Source organism: Folsomia candida, unplaced genomic scaffold (genome assembly GCF_002217175.1).
Source record: "Folsomia candida strain VU population unplaced genomic scaffold, ASM221717v1 Fcan01_Sc007, whole genome shotgun sequence".
Lineage (NCBI taxonomy): Eukaryota > Metazoa > Arthropoda > Collembola > Entomobryomorpha > Isotomidae > Folsomia > Folsomia candida.
Window position 1 is genome coordinate 3,214,733 of NW_019091199.1, and position 20,107 is coordinate 3,234,839.

The following is a 20,107-nucleotide window of genomic DNA, read 5'->3' on the forward strand; positions in this document are numbered from 1 at the left end:
ACAGTTTTATATTTATGGGTACACGTAGAATGCAAAAAAGGTGCATGCATATCAAGAACGAGTTTATCGAATAAGACTTTGAACTTACCTTGAAAATTATCAGTTAGTTACTAGCTGCCCAAGCATTACGATATCATATATCCACCCTGTTGATAACCATGAAGTCTGAAATTCCCATTTTAGATTGTTCCAAAATTTCTGGGTCGTATGATGGAGTTAGCGATTCTGACGGATTTGAAGAATTTGCGAAACAACTGGGCGATGGGATGAGCAGTATCGGCTTCGTTTATCTCACGAATCATGGCGTTCACCACTCAATTGTAAGTGTGATACGAAATGAGCCCATCGTTCAAAACGTTGCTGAGATCTAAACATTATCCGCAGATTGATGTTGTGCTACGCGAATCTCGAAATTTCTTTGAACTCCCGAAAGATGTAAAGATGAAGTATCGTAAGCCTGATGCTGTTGAAAATTTTAATGGATACACGCCTGCAGAAGATGAACAGTATGAATTCAAATTTAGGCTGAAATTTTGTTGACACTGTGTCATATTGATTGTTTATTCCTAGATTGAATGAAACAGTCGGAACAACGAACAAATCAGGACACGACTATAAAGAGGCGTGGGACAGCTGGGGGAAGGAAATGCTGAGTGAGGCCAACTATCCCTCCGAAGTTCCTGGAATGAAAAAATCTGTGGACGATTTCCGTCTCTCGCTCGTCACGCTCTGCAAGAAACTGTTCCTCTGCTTCGGCCACTACTTGAAGCTGGAAGACCCCGAATTCTTCCTCCAACGACACAGGGCCCTGGACGACCTCAACATCAAGTCCCATAACGACATCCGCACCAACTACTACATGGCTTTGAACTCGAGCGAAGTGGATGAGATTACGGAGGATGCCATGCGACTGAACGAACACAACGACTGGGGCACCGTCACCTTCCTCGTGCAAGATTCGGTGGGAGGGTTGGAGGCCAAGAAGACGAACGGAGACTGGATTCCAGTCCCACCCATCGAAAACTCCATCGTCCTCAACGCAGGACTCATGTTGGAAATGTGGTCGGGAGGCCATTTCCCCGCCACGGTAGCGCCCATTTAAATTTAATGCCTGTTTGTCCATGTTTACATAACGTCTTAAAATGCAGGGTCATCGCGTGCGTCTCTTGAAGTCACAGGCGAAAACGGTTCGTCAGAGCATCGGATTCTTTGTGCAACCGGACGGAGAATCCAATTGCATTCCGTTGGTTCCAGAGAAGAAAGATTGGCACCCAGCGTATCCGAAAGTGGACAAGGAAACCCACTTTGAGTACTTCAGAAACAGAGTCGCCGGATCCAGAGCGTATTAATTGATAAATATTGCGTATTGATTCATTACATAATCTGCCCGACTTTAATTGATTTTTAAGAGTAAAATTTGCCGTCTGTTCAAATTTTTCCGCAACTCAATTTTGTCAGCCGACAGTACACACATAATCGAATTTATATGTGGTTAGCAATGGCTTTGATAGTTAATAGGGTCATAGTTTTAACGAAATGCAGATTACAAGGCACACCTTGGAGAACGATTAAAATAATTGGCGTAGGACGAGAATTCGTGTATTTTAATTGATAGTTGCTCACACAGATTGTCAGTTATCCGTACTAACAGCCCACTTAAATAATAATTATTATTGTTAATAATTAAATAAATAATAAACTCAAAACTTTCCTCTATCGAAAACTCACTCAATTCATGAATAATGAACCTTCGATTTCCTTATTTGCTTGCTGGACCACGACGTGTTGTAATTTTGAGAGTCTTGTGATGGACACATTTAATTTTTTATTGCATAAATACTTTTTTTGTACTGTATTTCTTATTTGCAATTCAAGAGGAATTCCTATTAACGCAGTCAGACTCGTTCGGAATAAATATGCCTCGTCAATTTGACATCTTGTGCGTAATACAAGTTTTTTATTAATATTTGCGAACAAAGTAGACTAGCAATAAGTTTTTATATTAATTCTTAGGCGAGTGGATGGATGGCGATGTTACAAATCATGAGATCACAGATAATGACAAAAAATTAGGTTACGTCTTTCATCCAGGCGTCTCCCCGTCAGCGTTATTTGACTCCGACGTAGAAGCTTTCGAGACGTTTTTACGTCGCTCCTCCAACGTGTCCTCCCAGTCCAACAATTGTTGTAAAAAGCCTTCGTTAGGTGCGATTTCGCGCTTGCTCCTATAATAAGTTACATTTCATTAATTACCATTTCCACAGTTGAAGTCCACTACTTTTAGAGCAATTTGCATATTTGTGTGTATCTATTTGTTACCGAACAAACTTGACAGCCTCCACGGCGCTCATGTTCTGTTTCGTCATGAGATACACGAGGACGAACATTGCAGATCGGCTAATTCCCATGTAACAGTGGACGTAAACAATTCCTGCAATGCACACAGGCCATTTGCACGATCAAGCATGCTTACGTCATTTTTGTGATTTATTTTGTTACCTCCAGAACTGATCCCATTGTGAATAAATTCAATAGCTTCGTCAAAATGCTTCATAATTTTAAATCGCATTGTATCAGGAGCTCGGATCCCCTTGTAGACCACGTCGAACTTTCGAACCTTCATTAATAATTTCTGAATTTCTGAATTTTGTTACTAATTTAGAATTTTGTTAACAATCCAGAATTTATTTATTTATTCGGAACCTGAAAGTATTCCTCGTTGGTCTGAACGTAGATGAAATTGCCTTTTCCGGTTGCATCGTACGCCGCATTTAAGATGTGACTCACTCCCAACGATTTCAGTACTTTGGTCTGCTTCACTGTCGTTCTGAAAGTAATATTCGGATTAATTTACAGCGAACAAACAATGTGAATAACTGCATTAATATAATTTATCTAAATAGGGCGACACGCACACTCCACCCAGAATTAGTCCATCCAATATGATCGTGTAGTCCCAGGTCGGGACTTGTGCTTTGCCACAGATCGCTTTGAGGTCAGCAATGGTGGCCTTCGTCTTCTGAGCAGGAGGACTTTCCCCACTTTCCGTGTCCCCCGTTTTCATGGCGCTGATGTCCGATAACGAGCGATTCCTTAGGATTACTTATTCTGTATGTTACTTGTTATGATGCAAGAGAAAAGCAGAAATCAAATGGTAATATGAGTGTGACTCGGCCAGGTATATCTGCTGTATTTCGGGGTTAACTCTCTCCTTCGGCGTCTGGCTTATTCATCCACTTAACTCTTCTGACTCTCGCAAAAAGTGTTCCAAAACGTTAAATTTAGCACGGAGAAGAACACACAAAAGACACGGAACATGTTTCAGTATACTTTCGTACGTAGGATTTTAAACCCTTTCGTTTGTAATCCTACCCCGTTTCTGGGAGAATAATGCATGATACATATTACGTAAGGTTTTTTGGTACTCCGCTGCATGTAATGTAATCCATCCTGTTTAGTTGTAAACATCGTCTTGAATGAGTTTGACTCATTTAATTATTTTTCTCGAATTCGATTCAAAATACTGTCCAACTCTGACTTCATTTAAAATGCTTAATTTGATCTTCTTGCAGTTGGCAGGTTTTCTTTCCGTCTGGTGGTCTCATTAAAATTAGACGTAATTACTTAGCCTTGAGGAAATTAAATACCTCGGGATCAGATGACTAAGTATTCTTAGAGTCGCATGATCAGAAAATTCATACGTCTAGTTGAGTCCTATAAATCAACCTTGTATCGCCAGTTCAAGGGTCCTGTTTAAATACTCACTTTAATTGCAGACTATTATTACATATGATGCATAAGTAATTGGTTGTCCCAAGGATCGGAAATGTCCGCAGGTCGCTCGATCTGCATCTGCTTCATTAACGTTTCAGGCTGTCATGCACATTTATTCGTTTGTGTGTAACTGGCTACTTGAACGTTTGTTGATACAGCACTTATTTACTCTGAGAAAAGTAGTGACAAATAAGCCAAGCCGTTTCGCAAGGTTATTTTAAGCACATTCCGCACTTTATTTATTGACACGGGAGCAAACTCTCATGCGAAATGAAATATAATTTTGTCGGGCAATAAATATACAATGAATCCATAAAAATATTAGTTAGTTACTCGCAATCTCACAAGTGGATATAGATTTATCGCACACATTTCTATTTTAGTATTTAGATCGGGCATGTATGCATGTATACATGATGGTCGATAGAACTGTCTTTACATGTCGCTCAGTGGGTAGGCCAAAAAGTTGGCAGTCGTTCTTAACCTGCGAGGATGCAGTGAAGTATTTATTCGTGGTGATGAAGTTGACGTGAAACGATGTGCGAATTTGTCATTAATGGAATGCACATGAAATATTATGCATATTTGTAGTGTGTAGTCGATATAAGTATAATTTTGTTAGAATGAGCATGAATATTTACATATATTGTACGTAAAGTTTGAGGCATAATTTTTCAACCTTGAGAATCATTAATTCGCAGTGTAATAATAGTAACAAAAGAAAGGGTAACCCCACAATTGAAGACATAAATTATCATAGGCACACCTTTTGCAGCACGCATTGTGTTTATAATTGTAGCAATTTTGGAAATTTGTCCAGTTTTCTGCAGATTTACGAGATTTCCTCCTCCTCCTCCAAGTCCCGCATGCTCATCATGCTCAATGTTCTCGTAGTGCTGGCGATGGGCGGGTTGAGGAGGTCGGTGAAGACGCGCCCACTGAGGACCGGACGATGGCCGCTCCTCACGATGACCGAGTGGGAACGTGGACGAGTTTTCACGGGTTCGATGGGACTCTCCTCCCCCTTCACGAGCGGACTGCTCTCCCGTCGACTCGTCCACCGGTTGACAAGGAGGGCGGCCGAGGGTTTCGTTGTCCCCACCAAAATATCAGCCTGACCTTTTCCCAGGGCTGGGTGACCCCCAACTTTCACCTCGTACTGGAGAAATAGAGAAATTTATTAGTTAATGCACACGATGGAAGCGATGAAAGCGGATTGCATACTGCCCCACCTGCAAAAGATGGGTCACTGCATAAATTGGATTCCCATGGTAGCTTGGGACACATGGCTTTGGAACCGTGACGACGCCCATGTACATAATCTCGTGGTCCGCGTTGGTACTAACTGCATCCGCACCCTCCTTTTGGGTCGTGTCCACGTCGAAACTGTCCAACACGACGCTCGTCGTTTTGACAGCTCCTTGCGTCGTGTAAGTGGACTTTCTGACCAGGCTGACATTCACCTTCTGGATCTCCTTGCCTTTGGGGTTGGAGATGCTGAGGGTGAAGGGGATCTGCTCCCCCGGGTGGAAACCAGTCCTTTCCGTGGTGAGAGTGAAAGTGGCGAGGGGTTTGCACGAGAAGATGGATTCGTGCAAGTGAGACGTGGTTTCCAGGGGCTGAGATGCTTTAGGATCTTGTGTGAGGTCGAGAAAACCACCGAAATTCACCAGCCTTTCGGCCACTTGAACATAGCAATGGGGCGAACCCATGTAGGCCGTGACGTAGAATTGGAGAGAGCCCAGCTGCGACCTGAAATTATATGAAAGTTATTTATATGTCCAATCTTTCAGTTTACGAGCAGTCTAATTTGTGAGTATTGAACCTGAATGGCGCTGGGAGTGGATCTCCAGGCATGTGGAGTAAAAAAGGGTACGTGTAGCTGCCTGGTTCCATAGTGCAGGGTTGGTCGAAATGGTCCGGGTCGTCCTCTGCACGAGAAACATGAGCATACGTAAAGTAGACTGGACCACATGACGACGACGGTGGGGAATGAAAGTTCGAGAGGAAATAACATACCATTTCCAAGGAGTTGGACTCTCACCGGGGAGAGGACATAGTTACCCTCGTCTGCTTCTGGGGCGTCTTTGAGAATGCTCGAAATCGCCCAATTCATGTTGATCCGATTATCCACCTTGGATTGGAAGCGAAGTCTCACATTTGCGTCGAGCTGGACGCGGATCCCTGCGAAGGTTAAGATTGCATAGAGTTTTGCTCGTCAGTTGTAATACATATTTATCTGCTTACACATATTAAAAGTGTGTGAGATAAAAAATAATAATACCCCCATGAAATTTGACGAGTCTCGAAGTTGCCAATTTGAGTCGTCCGGAAATGGGTTTGAAGGGTCTAATCACAGTTCGGTCCAACTCTATTTCTGCGTCAAAACTTGGGAAGAAATCCGACTTTCGGGGGTTCCAACAGTAGTGTTTCAGCGAAGATGCAATAGCTCCCGGACTCGCCATCTCTTCAAGGTCAATATGCAACCACACCCAACCAGGCCACGATTTAGGTCAGGCTGTTGCCTCGTATCGTCCGTGTTGCTGGCTGACTACCGCTGCGTTGAGTGGATGGTTGTGTGTGTGGCACTGGAGTGAAAGCAGACTCTTCTCACCACCAGTGTTTACTTCTGTCGAGCTCGCACACTTTCTCCGATGAGAATTGTATCCTGCATAAACAGGGGACGGATCGATAGTTGGAATAATGGTAGTAAAAAGTTGAGTATCTCGTGCTCTGCCTCACGTTTCTTCTACACTACTGCAACACGACGCACGACCTTTGTTAGCCACTCTCGCTCCACATTTCTCCATGCATACGTCCATTACGTATGTCAACCAAGGTGGGATCGGAACCCGATTCAGTCCTGAGTCTCGAACATCAGCACTCTTCTTATATAACGAATGGAAATTAAGTGTGGACCACGTAGCCAACTGCATACTTGACTACTTTCGACATTAACAAAAACGGCGTGTATTCGCATGTATAAATAGTAGTGTGGCATGGCATGCATCCCATGAGACGACGAGTGGAATATGCTTACGAGAATAAATATATGTTTGCATGCAGAGTATTGCAAACGCCGGTTGCAGAGTTTGACACCGTGGCCAATGTGAAAATTTAGTTGAATTCAATGAAAGTGAACAGTTAACTCGTCAATTAGTTCATTAAATTGTTGTCCACTTTAGACATGAATTAATGGTATTAAGAATAAAAGTGTGACTTTATTACGAATGCACCGAATGTATTGTACGAATAATTTATTTTTTTGCAAAAAGTATGCAATTTCTTGCATGCATATTTAGCATTGGGGCAAATTTGGTCCCGAAGGATTTATCCAGCCCGATTCCATTGAGTGCTTAAAACTCCATTCTCGCCATCCTTGGGCGTGATTATGTGACCAGAAAAACCTAGAAATTTAGAACCAATTTAGTCATGAATCGGGAGATAAGGAGCAAGGAAAACAATTGTTAGCTCATCCACCAAATGATGTCGAATCTACTCACCATCCACTTGCAACCTGTTGGATTTACAAAGTCAACTTATTAAGAAAAAACGTGACAAATTTGTACTCTGTCGGTGCTCTACCAAAACCTCGCATTTTACTCATGCAAAGTTTTCTCCTAGAACACCGACTGTTGGATTTTATTAAACTCGAACCTCGTAAGCAGCGAGCTGTTGTCTGGTGAAAAAGGCTTGATTTTGGCAATTCAATTGACCAGGCGTCGCTGCTGACCACTCGCCAACAACCGTCCACAACTTTTGATTTGCCTCGGCCAATCTCTGATGATACGAGCAGGGATGGTTGGCATGCTGTCCACAAGTCATGTCACCCCATCCATCGCCAAAAACTTGGTAAAGATGAGTGTCCAACATGACCCAGAAATAGTGAGGATCGTCGCGCAAATAGTACCTGCAAAATTAACCTTATCATGTTCTCCGTTCGCAGATGGTTGGCCAATAAATTGTTGCCTTACCAGTTGTTCAAATCAATGAAGGCATCGTGAACGGCGACGACGGCGACGTCGTTGTACCTTCGCACCTCGTCATACGCCATCCTGTAGAAATCCTTGAGTCGCTGAAGCCTGTAGTTGTAGTCGTCCCAGAGCACGGGTTCGTTGAGGAGTTGGATAATGGACACCGTTTGCCTCCACTCTGTGGCGTTGGCCCATTGTGCAATTCGTCCAAGCACATTGGTAGCACGTTGCAGATTCTCGTCGCTGTAGTAAAATCCGATAGTTCCTGCATGGCCCGAATGATCGTTTCCGTTCTTCGAATTCATAGGGCGCACATATAATTAACAACTTCAATTGCGAGTATGGCTAATGAAGGAAAAATGGGATATCTAACCTGGCTCCCTGGTGCACCGTGTAAATCAACCATCAATTGCAAATTGTACTTTTTGCACCATTCAGCAGCCTTGATAACATAATCCCACGAGCTAAAAGTATTGTAATTCCACAGTTAAAATTAAATTGGTTAGTCGATAAAAACTTGTGAAGATTCTCACCCTGAAACCCAAGGCTCGCCAGCCTTTATATCAAGGGCCCAATATCCAATCGGAAGACGTACGTGGTTAAGGCCAGCCGCCGCCCAGCTTGCAAAATCAGCCTCGACGACCCAAGTCTCCCAATCTGATGACGAAAAATATATATTGCAATTACAATTCCGCCGTTTAGGATTTACATTCCATATTTGTAAAATTATTCAAGTATTTACGGGAACGGAGCCTTTGCAGGGCGGCATCATAACCCAGATACTCGCACAATTGATACTCGTCATTGACCCAATCAGGCAAACCTTAATTGGATACATGTAATTTAATTTAAAGCCAAAAATTCTATTTCTCGTCTCCTAAATTATGTACGAACCGTCAAAGACGTTTGGAGTAATCCACTTTTCCAAAAGGAGCCAAGAGCCGACATTAACGCCTCTAACCTTAACCTCTCCATACGGCCAGGCAATCGCTCCAGTCCCCAACGTCACAAGGACGACGGCCAACAATAGTTTTCCCATGCTGCTGCAGTTTTTCAAAGGCACAGAGATGCACTGGAGAGGGTGACTCGGTTGCGGCCCGATTTTATGCCAGGGTTGACATTTGTTGATGCCGATTTGTGTTAATTGTTTGATGTACAATTCAGATATGATAACGTGAAAGTTTCGGCATTGTTATTGTTATGTGATTTTGATGGATGACATAATTCGCACTTTTGTACGTACATGCACTTTAATTCCTCCAGCCCACAATATCATATCAATTCCATGTACAATAATATGTAATACATAATTATTTTCTTGATGCCGAAATTTAACAACAGTTATGACAGAATTAAATAAAGATTTGTTTTATCCAGTGAGTTTATTGAGTTTCCAAATATAAATTCCTATCCATATCTCGTTCCCCTTTAATTGTGTTCATCCTCATTTCTATATATGATATGCACGTATAATTATTTACGATTTAGATTAAAACTTGGGACACGCCGACATGGGCGTGCAAAGGACGTAAGTGCTACACACACTCCCAGATATTATTCTCTCACATGACAGGTAAATGATATCTCGGAATTTGGCTCAATCAATCACCTGAATCACCCAATTAATTCGATAATAATAAATAGACACGCCGAATATTAAACATTCGGGTGCAGAGACTGCATGCTATGTAATTTTAACAATAGCCGATCCAATGCAACCAATATTAACGTTATGAAACTGTCAATCATTTGCACGTCTCCGCCACCTGAATGGCTTTAATTTGTACAAACTTGACATTTTATTCAAGTTTTATTCGAGAGATGACTTAATAACATTTGAGGATTAATTTTTCTTTCGATCCGTCCAAAGAATAAAATTGGTTATCCTATCATAGAAATAAACTCCGTGATTTACCAGTCGGAATTCCACAAGTTTTTGAACCATGTCATTCAATATCTTCAAGTCCTGAGAAACCTGCTCTGAAATTTGGAATGGCTTATACGAATATGCTAACGTAATGTGAAATCTGGTCAATCCAGTGTCATTATGCTCATAAATTGTCTTCATTTCCTCTCTCAGCTGCATTATCTCGTCCTTAAAATCACTCCGAAGAGCAGTCACGAGTACAGATAAAACTGAGTAGTCGACAGGAGTCCTCAGCTCGACTTTCTCGACGCCAAACGATGGAGGGACGGCGGAGAGGAGCTTGGTCGCTTGGACATGTTGTTTGTAAAGAACGTTCTCCGGAAGCCAGGAATTGTTGTGGATCACGCCGCCTTCCTCCTTCACCCACCGCTCCACCGGAGGAATTGTTTGATCTTGAATCGTGTAGACGTTGAATATCGTCATGTGATACGTGTCGTGTGGGAGTGGGACGAAGAACTGACGCAAGCTGGAGGATCGAATGAAGTGTTCAATCTGTTGACCGAAACTGGGAGGATGTTCCACCATGGAGATTGCTGTGTACCCGTAAAATGGGAGATATTCCCCATTTTCGCCAATTTTATTGCTTCTTATCAATTTCCTAATAGTAGCGGGGGTGATGGCTGTTATCGGGGAACTGATTTCCGGCCAAGACCACCCTGTATAGTGAGAAAGTGAATCAGACGAGCAGATAAGAGTTAAATTCTCTTACTTGTAAGTACAAACCGAAAGAAACGATAATCCAAATAGCAACACTTCCAACGAGTAATGAGAATATTTTCCAACTTTTCGACATAATATTAGCAACGTGACCTTGAAGTTTTGTATTTAGCTGTGTGAGATCCTGGACAATCCTGGGTGTTTTCTTTAACTCACTCTTTATATATACTCCGTCTCAACATTCTCAATGTGTATTATGTATGCATGCATAGTCTTATCTGTATGGATGTTGAATCCTTCCACCTTTTACTGCAAAAGACAATGTGCCATATTTTAAATTCTTACGAGCTGATTATTGTGTGCAATAAAGGAACAAATTCTTTGCTTCGTAGAGTTCTACAGAATAGATACAAATTTCGCAATTCCATGAGTATTTTTCACAATTATGCAGATGTGTTGACGAATAAAGAATACAAAATAAATTTTGTTCATTGCTGTGATTGATTATTTGAGATGATACCCAATACTTTTTTATTTTCTATATAAACGTATGTATATACATGGTACAAATGGCAGTGTGTACAAAACTTTAGTGTTAAGGGAATACCATACCACCGCAATACATATATCCACATTTTATGCAATATAAAAACAGTTGGAGCTATCATAATATATAATTTAACTATTGGTTTTGTTACTTAGTTCACTGATGGAACTTCCCTTAGGACATGTAAGAATCGGGGATACGGTACAAAATGGGCGTCAAAATAATGGATTCGATAACGACTGGCTGATTTAACGTGGATATTGCGAACATTTAAGAACATAGCTATAAACGTTACCCTTTCTTTTTATTTATATCCACACGAAAAGAACAGACCACAAAAACGTATCATTAATTATACATCCAGTGATCCTTTTACTTTAGTTAAAGCGAGGATAGTCCAGTTATTGGATTTTAGTCATTTATGAATTACGTAACAATTTTGATTCTAATTCGTACTTTCTGAATGATTAAACAGATTTCGTTAGCAAATTTACTACCTATTTTGATAATATCCAGTCTAATTTATATTATTTTTCCTACACCCGATAGATTCCAATACCCTTAATTTTGGTTCTTAAATACTTTACTGCACTACCCTTAATAAAATACATACGAGAGAGTTGGCATTAAAGCACAGTTCCAACATCACGGTTCCCTTGAATAATATTCATAATATTTCCCTTAAAAAATTATAACTAGTTTTTATAATAAGTTACAAAATATAAGCAATGCATAAATAAAAGTTGCAATACAAATCTGCGTCTGATAAAATATTGATGCATGTAATCCTGTCATTGAATACGGAGAGTGGAAAGCATATTTAATTCAGCCAATCAAAAAACTAATACAATACAATTTTAATTAAGAAGTCACATCCTATTTCCAAATCCGTCAATAAATAAAACTACGCCGTAATTAATGTTAGTTGAGTAAACAAAAATGCAAGGATAAGCAAAATACTTTGTCAAAATACATTAAGCTCTGTTCTTCTCAAAATTTGGCTTTTCGGGGCTGTTACACCCACAAAAGGATGATTATCTACCCGGAGAAGGCAACAGTAATACAGGTTTTATGCAGAAATTTACTTTTTTCGCTGTCAAAATACTTTATTTTTTGAAAATCGCGAAATTAAATGTGTTTTGACAGCGATAAAGGCTAATTTCTTAGAAAAACCTGTATTTTTACTTGACAGTTGTTTTCTTCACGTAGATTTTCCTCTTTTTGTGGGTGTAACAGCCCCGGAAATCTAACCCCTGGGAAGAACAGAGCTCAAAATACTGTATTTTGACAAAGTATTTTGTCCATCCCTGCAAAATGTAGAGAAATGTTTTGAGCAGTCAATTTGCTAATACAGTCAATTGATCGATGTCCCTTATTATTCATTGGCAATAACGCTGATTAAAGTGTATCGACTCGACTCTTTCATTTTTAGCCCAAAATGGGGCTCCTAACGTTGATGAGGAAATAATTATACTTTGGTATTAAATTATGTCGTCTCAATGTTAGAATAATGTGTTGATAGATCTGCTCAAAATTATTACTGTTTCTTTAAAATGATAACAACGCCAACGGGAGTCAAAATTAAAAAAAAATCAACCGATGTAAAAAAAACATCCTACCTAATACATGTAAATAATTAGTTAGGATTGGACTGGAGGTGAACATGTATTGAATACAATAATTTTTGAAACCCAACTAAAAGTCGACATTCCTTACCGTAAGTAACTTATGTACAAAGAGCTTTACCATTAAAATATAATGCATGATTTAAAATCTACTGAAACAAATTGCTGAACACCATAAAGTTTCTTTCAAAGTTTTTTCCCGATGGATTTGGCTAGAATTGAGACCACTGCGGCATAGCTGCCCCACTAACGACACCATCACCGGATTTCGTACCGACATGCACGTGCTGTTACCAGGACGGGAGGGCTGGGAGGCCGTCGCCCACAAAGAGTAGTTCTTCTTCTTTATCCTCGCCTACAATCACCAGGCTCCCACGGGATTTCTTGTTGTGCTGCTTTTTAAAGATATCCGTCATGGCCACGACAGGAGATTTAGTGTTGTTGTGGTTGTAATGATAAAGCGTGGGTGACATTGGTGGCTTATTTGAAGAAGATCTCGTATTTTGTGGAGGTGGTGACCGGAGTGGATGCGGCACAGTCGTCACGAGCCCATTCTTCCCATTTATGCCGTTATTATTTGTACTAGTGGAGCCACCACTCCCCTTGGCAGGACTTCCCTTTGGTGGTGGAACATTTGGTTGCCCACCACGACCAACCGACTTTGAGGAAGCGTGACGCGTCCTGGTGGAAATTGATGACACCTTATTTGAACACCTGTTGTTGTTGTTTGCATTTGCATATGGTTGGGCGGCGGTGCTGGTGGTGCTCGTCGTGAGGTGTGCCATGGGATCGTCACCGGCCAAGATGGACACGACATAAGGGTCGGAGAGGAATTGAATCGAGTCCCACAAGTACTGCTGCGCCGTGAGAACGTCTTCCTGCTGACTTTGACTCCGAGCAGCAGCGGACACAGCACCAGCTCTACTGCTACTTTGCTGTTGTTGCGTCCGTTGGTAGAGGAGATATGGGTCCTGAGCGGAAGAGTTTCGTTTTCGGGTAATCCGCACTGAATTCTCAGACACGAACTTGGTGAAGGGCGAAAGGAGTGGTGGGACGGGCTGGGGTGCGGTTGAATGTGTCGAGATTAACAGAGCTTCCAGAGATGCATCACAAGGAGCCGAGTGGAGGGCGGAGATTGGTGGGAGTGATGGTCTGTGGTTGTGGGGATGATGATTATGGTGGAGCTCCGACGATGAAGGTTTGGACGGTGAGGACAGCGGAGACTCTGAAGAAGAACAAGTAGTGGCAGCACCGACGAGTGGGGTGTCCGTGGAGGACAGGATTGCCAGCGTGGAGGCGTGACAACGGGGCGACTTTCTCGAATTTTTTGCAAGTTTCTTTTTTCGAGATCGGCGGAGGAGTTGGGACTTGTCGAGCTGATAGGGGAGGAGGATGGGTGGGCCGGAGAAGGTTGGTGGGACGAGGAAAGACTTGTAGGACAGGATAAAGTCAGCTCTTCGGTTGAACGTGGAATACCAACTCTCATCCACACATGGAGTCTGCAAGAAATCAACGTTATCACAAATTCAACACACGTTATCATGGATAAATAAATTTACCTCAAAGGAATACGTCCACTTGACTTGCTCCAGCGTTTCTCGAAGTTGTAACGCCTTATCCACCGAGTTATTCGAGCGTGGAGATAAAAGCTCACAGTTAAAATTGATGAAAGAACTTGCACCAAAGTCGCGAAGACCTTCAGACTCTTCAACATTTTGTGTTGTTGTTGTCGCCGACGTCACTGCCGACTTTTCTTCTGAAATGTCTTCAAATCGTCGACGAAAGGTTTTCATACTTTTGACAACTTTTCCATTTTTCCTCCCTTTTTGTGGTGATGGTTCAGCGGATGAGGAGTTTCCGTTTTTGTACTGAAATATCAGTGTTACATATATCTATTAAGTCTCCGGTATGGAGAAAAACGGTGAATCGTTAGTTGTTGAAATATTTAGCATAATTACCTTTTGCGGTCGTCGCTCTTGATCAAATTTGAGCTTAATATTGACCCGTTTCTTGTTCGGCGATGGTGAAGAATGATTATTGACGAGACGTTGTCCATTTTTGTAAGGTGACTCACGTCCACTGCTGCTACTCCCACAATCTTGATCTGCAGGGGACGTGGAGTTTGAAGAGGAAGAACTTCTCAGTTTGGACTCCAAGAAAGGACTCGTCTCCAGCAAATGACTCAGCTCAGTTTCTCTCCATCGGCGCCTACATATTCGACACAGGAAAAGTCATTAATTATTAAGTAACTAAAGAAGTTTGTGCATTTGGTGTACTCACCGCTTCTTCGGGGGTGGCGAATCGCCCTCATGTGGGCTGGAGGAAGTCACAGAAGAGGAAGGTGGCAGCTCGAGCTCGTGCTTATCTGCCGCAGTCTCCCCAAACAGGAACTCTTCGGCTATATGTAGACAAAAACATGCAGTTAACACACGGCAATTTTGATTACTAGACACCAATCAAATAATGTGAATTTTACATACCCTCACAATTCAGCACCCACAAAGCGGACCTTCTCTGCACCTTGTCCTTGTCCTTGTCCTTGCTAAATTTTGGGGATGAGAGAGGTGTGGAGCAAGTGGAGGATGACGCCGACGTGGACCTCGATTTCGCCAACCTGTTGGGATGAATAACGGAAGAGTGGGAAGAGGACTGGATGGGTGACCTCGCCCCATTCGTTAGTGGGGACGTTGGACGATTCTTTGGCTTCCTTTTCTCGATATTCACCTACAAAATTACATATTAGAATATTTACAATATCACGGCAAACAAATTTATTACGGTGTCAACACCTCACCTTTTGCACTGGCCTTCTCCCTTGTTGCGTCGTCCGAGTGGTCCCATGAAGGTCACCCGGACGTAGTCGTAACCTCCCAGAATTTGGGGTTGTGGACTTGAACTTGAGAGATCTTTGGTTTCTTTGAGGCGACGACGGGGAGGAAGACGACGACGGTGGTGGGGGCGTGGATGGGGAGCGACTCAGCATTAAATTCCGACGAGTAGTGGAGGAGTTTCTTCGATAACTCTTGTAATGCTTGGCATACGCAGAGGAGCGGATTTTTCCTGGAGATGATGTGGAAGAATTCTTGTTTGGAGACCGTGTCCGTGATGACGACGACGACGCCGTCGTATCACGCGACGCTCCATGATGATGATTATTGTTCCTGTGTTTCGACGAGCTGATCCCGTTGAGGGCTCGATTCTTGAGATTTTTTGCGTAGCCGTTGACATGATGTTGGTGGTGGTTCGACTCCTTGTCCTTCTTCCAGGGTGACGAGGAATGCAACGCTCTGCTCCGGCCAGACCGCAGTACTTTCACCGTCTTGGATCTACCACAATAGACAATAGAAAAAATTTAGCACCTCATCATGGCTAAATAAATATATTAAAATTAAATAACTAGGTAAATAACCTACCTGGTCACGATGAGGGGTCTTTCGGGTCCGGATGTTGCCGCATTATTGTTGCTGACCGAGAGAAGTTTCCCAGAGTGTGAGAGTCCCCCCAATTCCAGGTCCCCGTTGCTCAAGCTTGCCTTACTTGTCGTGGTGGTATTATTGTTGTTTGACGGTCTATTGTGATTGAGAAGATTTAGAAATAAAGAGACCAAATTAGTCATCTTCATGTCCACAAGAACATATACTCCTTCCTCCTCTAATCAGTCTGCTCGAAAAGTCCAGTCAGCAGACTAATAAACTGTCGCCACTGCATATTGTGCGATTCTACTCACTCGCACACTAACGAAACAAGAGCACTTTCTCAATTACCAGGTCCTACACTGATTATTCTTCTCCTATTCCACATTTATCTCCGCAGACTGGATCACATTCTAAATCACACTGTAGATAGCTACCTATTCCTTTAATCGTGTAGTCAAATAACGAATATTAGTCCAGCAGAATCTCAGTTGGTTGGCGTTTCCTAACGAGAGGAAATCGGACAAGATGTCCTATCAGTTGTGGTATGGTTAACTGTTATACATAATTTAACATTTGCTTCGTTATCTTGCTGTGAATATAGTAATACTTATAACAATTATTACTCGTTAGTAATAGTGCCACCAATACCAAGCCACTCGTCGTCCATCCCCTGTAATGGAATTGGTTGTTTTGTTACCGAGCTAAGCTCTCTCTCGCACAACCTCTCTAACTTGTAATGCAATATCACGGTTGACGGTATACAGTCAGTCAGTCACTCGCTTCATACGTAAAACATTCTTGTTTGTATCCAACTTTTTTTGCTTATGTGCTTCTTTAACTGCTTGCATGCATATTTTACTTGCACACACAGAAAGAGCTTCAACTGCCATGTGAGACTTGTCGTAAATATGCCAACGAGCGTTTAAACGCTGCTCTTTCAAACCTGGTAGCACAGTGAATGCGAACAAGGGGTCACACACTGATCTCCAACTCCATGGCTGCACACCACCAGTTGCGCCCCACCATGAGCCACGGATTCACCACTTTTAGCGAAACAAATATGTATCTCAGGTCATGGAAAAATTAAGAAAACGTACGCAACTTAAAGGCCGCAGCGTCATTCATTCGCATAAGGATTTCACGCAAGGGTCATTTCGTTGGCGTTGAAAGTGACATGATAAATGGAGGGTGTCGCAGGAGGATGAAGGTGAATAAGGAGGGAGAGTGCGAGCGAGAAGGGTAATAAAATCAATAGAAGCCCTCCACACACTATTCTTCGTAGCTCATAAGCCTCGCAGTAAGACAGCCTTGAAGGCATAACAGTCATACATTTGCTGCCCTTGTTTCCTTTGGTCTTTATTTGGGACCAAATCTCTCGGACACGACGGATGCATGGTCCAGCCAACAACAACAGAGAGAAAAACCGGGTAGTAACGGTTAACTTGACGGTGTGATGCCCGGATGGATAGATGGATGGAGATATAATTCCTCCAAAACAGACTTGGCGGAAACTGATCGATACCTGCTCAGTTCGTCCACCTTTAGTAATAAAATAGTGTCCGGGGGAAGGAAATTATTATTTTTTTGCATGCACACATATGCATTACACCATGGCGTTGCGTACCCATTGGCGTTGTGGCGTCCCTGAGATTTGAAGGAGGGCAATGGACTACTAAACTGTGGTGGAGTAGCTGCTTTTTATTGTACAATAAGTGCGTGAATAAGAACTGCACACAGCTAAACCAATTGCGTTACGTATGACACGGTGCGTAAAGAAAGAAAGGAAGGATGCACGACGATGGTGGTAGCAGCATTGAAGCTGATTTTTCTGTTTGGTTGAGTTGAGACTGGTTGAAAGAGGAGAATACACCACGCAATTCTTTTTACCAAAAAAACATTTGTTAAAACTTTGGAGTTATGATGCATGCATTCGTTTCAAACGGCTTGGATGGCGATGGGTGAGCAATGGAAAATGCTTACACGAAATGAGCCAACCAAACTATATTAAACTCGACCAGTGAAGGCTTGAAACTCGGCGGATCCATGACATTGGCTTCTTTTCCATACGAAAAGTCAGAGCAGAATTGTGCTCTACAAGAAGACTTGAGATTTGTATATATGGGATGCATCATACATCGTTTTGTTCTTTCTGCTTTTACATAAAACTGGATGCACCTCCCTTTGTTCAGCAGGTATTAGATTGCAGAGTCACAATTGTTGCTCTCTTCATGCTAATAGTTAGCTACAACTGCATATACACATTTGTATGTTGTGCACACATATTTGCAGTATGATAAGTAAGTGGTAACCCGGCTCTCGGTAATAATTTTGCCCGTGCTTGCACTCCTTTTCTCACTTTTAGTGAGGAACATTCGCAAACTATGCTACAACCATGGCGCAAAAGCGCTGTAAATATGCGCACACCCGTAAAGTAAACTTGTTAAATATTGGAGAAAACCATGTCTAAAGTTAATGTCGTAAATATTACGAATATTAATGAGTGTATTGGGGCAAGTGCACACCATGGAATTAGATATTATTATACTACGTATACACTATTGTAAGTGAACAATCCCCGTTGTTACTTGGAGTGGATTGCAAATACATACATACATGATGAAATATCATATAAATAAATAGAACGAAACTACAGGATACGAAGTGGTAGGACGAACTGCGACGACGATATGCAATTTCCAAGAGTCATAAGCCAAAACAAATCGAATATGAATCTAAACAACTAAACAATTGTATTCAATTTGGTTGGTCGGTCCAACAGAAGCAACGAGAAAATTACATATGTATCAAACAAATGCAGATATTTTAATAATATGCAAAAATATTTCTGTGACGCCGCTGCAATGTTTCTTTGCATTATCAGTATCAAGATTTTACAGGACAAATCTTTCAAATCGAAATTTGAGATGCCCTTCTCGCTATTTAGCTCACATAAAAATAAAACTAAAGATATGCCAGCAAAAAAAGAATTGACCGAATTGGGGGACATTTTGAGACAATTAGACCAATGAAGGAACAATCACAACAAAACTCTTGCTCAAATGTAGCTCACACAAATTGCAGTTGTTCTTTTTTATATATTTAGCAAAATTGGGTTAGTCAAGTTTTTTCGACTTTTGACGACCATCACACCACAACTTTCGAATGTTCTTTGCAAAATCTTTGCCATTATTTTGTTTACATGTTGAAGTTTAGCTATAAGGAATTCGATCCACGACTTAAATAAACTCCATTTGTCTAAAATGTCTATTCACAACTTTTTCTATTACTCCCAATTAAAAGTGAGATTGCAAGGGCATCCTTTTTCATACTCGATTCGCTAATTTATCCTGACATTTATTTACCATGCTACTGTTTTAGGAGTAAAAATGTGTGCGAAATGTCAAAGTAAGTTTTACCGAATTTCAGGCAGTGGCCTCATCGTCCTCTGGAGAAAGTTGTGCACTCACATATTCCAGAAGAAGATCGGGTCTCATTCCACACAAGTTAACTGACCACTAGGGGCCCTGAGGATCAATTAAACACTACTTCGAGCCCTTTAATTCCTGTATTATCAAATGACACTTTTTGTTAGTATTTACTCTCCCGACTGGTTGGCTGGTTTCCTTTAGTTTGGTGGTAGTCATTGGAATTGGGATATATGGGGATATGCATATGTATATCTCGGTCGGTGGTGGTTTCCTCCATAGCAGCAGAAGAACCATGGTGGCAGAAAGGAGTACAAAATGGATAGGGTTGAGGTGTCGAGTCGTGGTCGGCGTCGGGGGCCCCGCCACTTTACAAACTCGTATTCTCGAAAAAACATTCGAAACTCTCTCGCCTCTTGCTTCCCTCGTGAAGTTTGGTCTCGTCGCCTCGTCCGTGGATGCGAGGTCCACCAAGACTCCAGTCCAGTCCAGTCCAGTGGGTGTCATTCGGACGGCGACCGAGGTGACGCAAAGGTTGTCTCATTCTGCCTCATCTTGCAGTTCAAGTGTACATACACACGTACAAATATATGAATGTATGTATGTGTAAGGACTGATTCAATGGTGACTTTCTTCTGGGACAATCGTACACTAAAAATGACCCGAGTAAGAATGCAATACAAAGAAAAGAAATGAAATGACGATGAATCATGAATTATGAGCATACGCATCTGAATTACTGGGTGTGCATATGTATTTATA

At 41.9% G+C, this 20,107-nt stretch overlaps 6 protein-coding genes across 10 annotated transcripts; 1 reads left to right on the forward strand and 5 right to left on the reverse strand.

The window, feature by feature from the left end:
- Window positions 1–84: 84 nt before the first annotated feature.
- On the forward strand, window positions 85–1,732 carry LOC110852070 (2-oxoglutarate-Fe(II) type oxidoreductase ppzD). Its single transcript, XM_022100044.2, has 4 exons — window positions 85–320; window positions 385–506; window positions 571–1,087; window positions 1,149–1,732. The coding sequence occupies exons 1-4, from the start codon at window positions 159–161 to the stop codon at window positions 1,347–1,349; spliced, it is 1,002 nt and encodes a 333-aa protein (XP_021955736.1). The 5' UTR covers window positions 85–158; the 3' UTR covers window positions 1,350–1,732.
- Window positions 1,733–1,935: 203 nt separating this feature from the next.
- Window positions 1,936–3,295, reverse strand: LOC110852417 (dual specificity phosphatase DUPD1). Its single transcript, XM_022100486.2, has 5 exons — window positions 2,916–3,295; window positions 2,704–2,827; window positions 2,500–2,617; window positions 2,320–2,431; window positions 1,936–2,225 (listed from the first exon to the last, which is right to left on the reverse strand). The coding sequence occupies exons 1-5, from the start codon at window positions 3,062–3,064 to the stop codon at window positions 2,084–2,086; spliced, it is 645 nt and encodes a 214-aa protein (XP_021956178.1). The 5' UTR covers window positions 3,065–3,295; the 3' UTR covers window positions 1,936–2,083.
- A 681-nt stretch (window positions 3,296–3,976) lies between these two features.
- On the reverse strand, window positions 3,977–6,631 carry LOC110852201. The gene is made up of 5 exons (XM_022100197.2): window positions 6,059–6,631; window positions 5,794–5,958; window positions 5,600–5,705; window positions 5,007–5,526; window positions 3,977–4,933 (listed from the first exon to the last, which is right to left on the reverse strand). The coding sequence occupies exons 1-5, from the start codon at window positions 6,237–6,239 to the stop codon at window positions 4,607–4,609; spliced, it is 1,299 nt and encodes a 432-aa protein (XP_021955889.1). The 5' UTR covers window positions 6,240–6,631; the 3' UTR covers window positions 3,977–4,606.
- Window positions 6,632–6,966: 335 nt separating this feature from the next.
- On the reverse strand, window positions 6,967–8,835 carry LOC110852044 (glucan 1,3-beta-glucosidase). Its single transcript, XM_022100007.2, has 8 exons — window positions 8,643–8,835; window positions 8,491–8,571; window positions 8,282–8,405; window positions 8,122–8,212; window positions 7,749–8,041; window positions 7,432–7,684; window positions 7,278–7,291; window positions 6,967–7,181 (listed from the first exon to the last, which is right to left on the reverse strand). Exons 1-8 carry the CDS (start codon window positions 8,785–8,787, stop codon window positions 7,073–7,075), a joined length of 1,110 nt encoding a protein of 369 aa, XP_021955699.1. The 5' UTR covers window positions 8,788–8,835; the 3' UTR covers window positions 6,967–7,072.
- Window positions 8,836–9,472: 637 nt separating this feature from the next.
- On the reverse strand, window positions 9,473–10,568 carry LOC110852186. The gene is made up of 2 exons (XM_022100178.2): window positions 10,399–10,568; window positions 9,473–10,331 (listed from the first exon to the last, which is right to left on the reverse strand). Exons 1-2 carry the CDS (start codon window positions 10,466–10,468, stop codon window positions 9,592–9,594), a joined length of 810 nt encoding a protein of 269 aa, XP_021955870.1. The 5' UTR covers window positions 10,469–10,568; the 3' UTR covers window positions 9,473–9,591.
- Window positions 10,569–10,823: 255 nt separating this feature from the next.
- Window positions 10,824–19,687, reverse strand: LOC110852005. Of its 5 annotated transcripts, none has more exons than XR_004835352.1 (8): window positions 15,918–16,242; window positions 15,299–15,830; window positions 14,985–15,228; window positions 14,785–14,902; window positions 14,463–14,712; window positions 14,064–14,372; window positions 12,596–14,003; window positions 10,824–11,783 (listed from the first exon to the last, which is right to left on the reverse strand). XR_004835352.1 is itself a non-coding variant. In XM_022099959.2 (8 exons), exons 1-8 carry the CDS (start codon window positions 19,357–19,359, stop codon window positions 12,795–12,797), a joined length of 2,841 nt encoding a protein of 946 aa, XP_021955651.1. In that variant the 5' UTR covers window positions 19,360–19,687; the 3' UTR covers window positions 10,824–12,794. The 5 variants fall into 5 exon arrangements, 2 of the variants coding, with proteins under 2 accessions (XP_021955651.1, XP_021955650.1); XR_004835351.1 differs by having other exon boundaries at window positions 12,232–14,003; XR_004835350.1 differs by having other exon boundaries at window positions 12,158–14,003.
- Window positions 19,688–20,107: the final 420 nt, after the last annotated feature.

Bases quoted from the DNA above. Each gene is read 5' to 3' on its own strand.
- LOC110852070 (XM_022100044.2), top strand. From the start codon at position 159: ATGAAGTCTGAAATTCCCATTTTAGATTGTTCCAAAATTTCTGGGTCG. The intron at 321-384 runs GTAAGTGTGATA...CATTATCCGCAG, and splicing joins ATGGCGTTCACCACTCAATT to ATTGATGTTGTGCTACGCGA. The intron at 507-570 runs GTATGAATTCAA...GTTTATTCCTAG, and splicing joins ACGCCTGCAGAAGATGAACA to ATTGAATGAAACAGTCGGAA.
- LOC110852417 (XM_022100486.2), bottom strand. From the start codon at position 3,064: ATGAAAACGGGGGACACGGAAAGTGGGGAAAGTCCTCCTGCTCAGAAG. The intron at 2,618-2,703 runs GTTCCGAATAAA...TTATTAATGAAG, and splicing joins CCAACGAGGAATACTTTCAG to GTTCGAAAGTTCGACGTGGT. The intron at 2,226-2,319 runs GTAACAAATAGA...AACTTATTATAG, and splicing joins GAGGCTGTCAAGTTTGTTCG to GAGCAAGCGCGAAATCGCAC.
- LOC110852201 (XM_022100197.2), bottom strand. From the start codon at position 6,239: ATGGCGAGTCCGGGAGCTATTGCATCTTCGCTGAAACACTACTGTTGG. The intron at 5,706-5,793 runs GTATGTTATTTC...TTTCTCGTGCAG, and splicing joins AGTCCAACTCCTTGGAAATG to AGGACGACCCGGACCATTTC. The intron at 4,934-5,006 runs GTGGGGCAGTAT...CTATTTCTCCAG, and splicing joins CAGTGACCCATCTTTTGCAG to TACGAGGTGAAAGTTGGGGG.
- LOC110852044 (XM_022100007.2), bottom strand. From the start codon at position 8,787: ATGGGAAAACTATTGTTGGCCGTCGTCCTTGTGACGTTGGGGACTGGA. The intron at 8,572-8,642 runs GTTCGTACATAA...TATCCAATTAAG, and splicing joins TACTCCAAACGTCTTTGACG to GTTTGCCTGATTGGGTCAAT. The intron at 8,042-8,121 runs GTTAGATATCCC...ATGAATTCGAAG, and splicing joins ACGGTGCACCAGGGAGCCAG to AACGGAAACGATCATTCGGG.
- LOC110852186 (XM_022100178.2), bottom strand. From the start codon at position 10,468: ATGTCGAAAAGTTGGAAAATATTCTCATTACTCGTTGGAAGTGTTGCT. The intron at 10,332-10,398 runs GTTTGTACTTAC...CTCACTATACAG, and splicing joins TTGGATTATCGTTTCTTTCG to GGTGGTCTTGGCCGGAAATC.
- LOC110852005 (XM_022099958.1), bottom strand. From the start codon at position 16,126: ATGAAGATGACTAATTTGGTCTCTTTATTTCTAAATCTTCTCAATCAC. The intron at 14,903-14,984 runs GTATGTAAAATT...GTCTACATATAG, and splicing joins GTGGGTGCTGAATTGTGAGG to CCGAAGAGTTCCTGTTTGGG. The intron at 14,713-14,784 runs GTGAGTACACCA...TCGAATATGTAG, and splicing joins TCGCCACCCCCGAAGAAGCG to GCGCCGATGGAGAGAAACTG.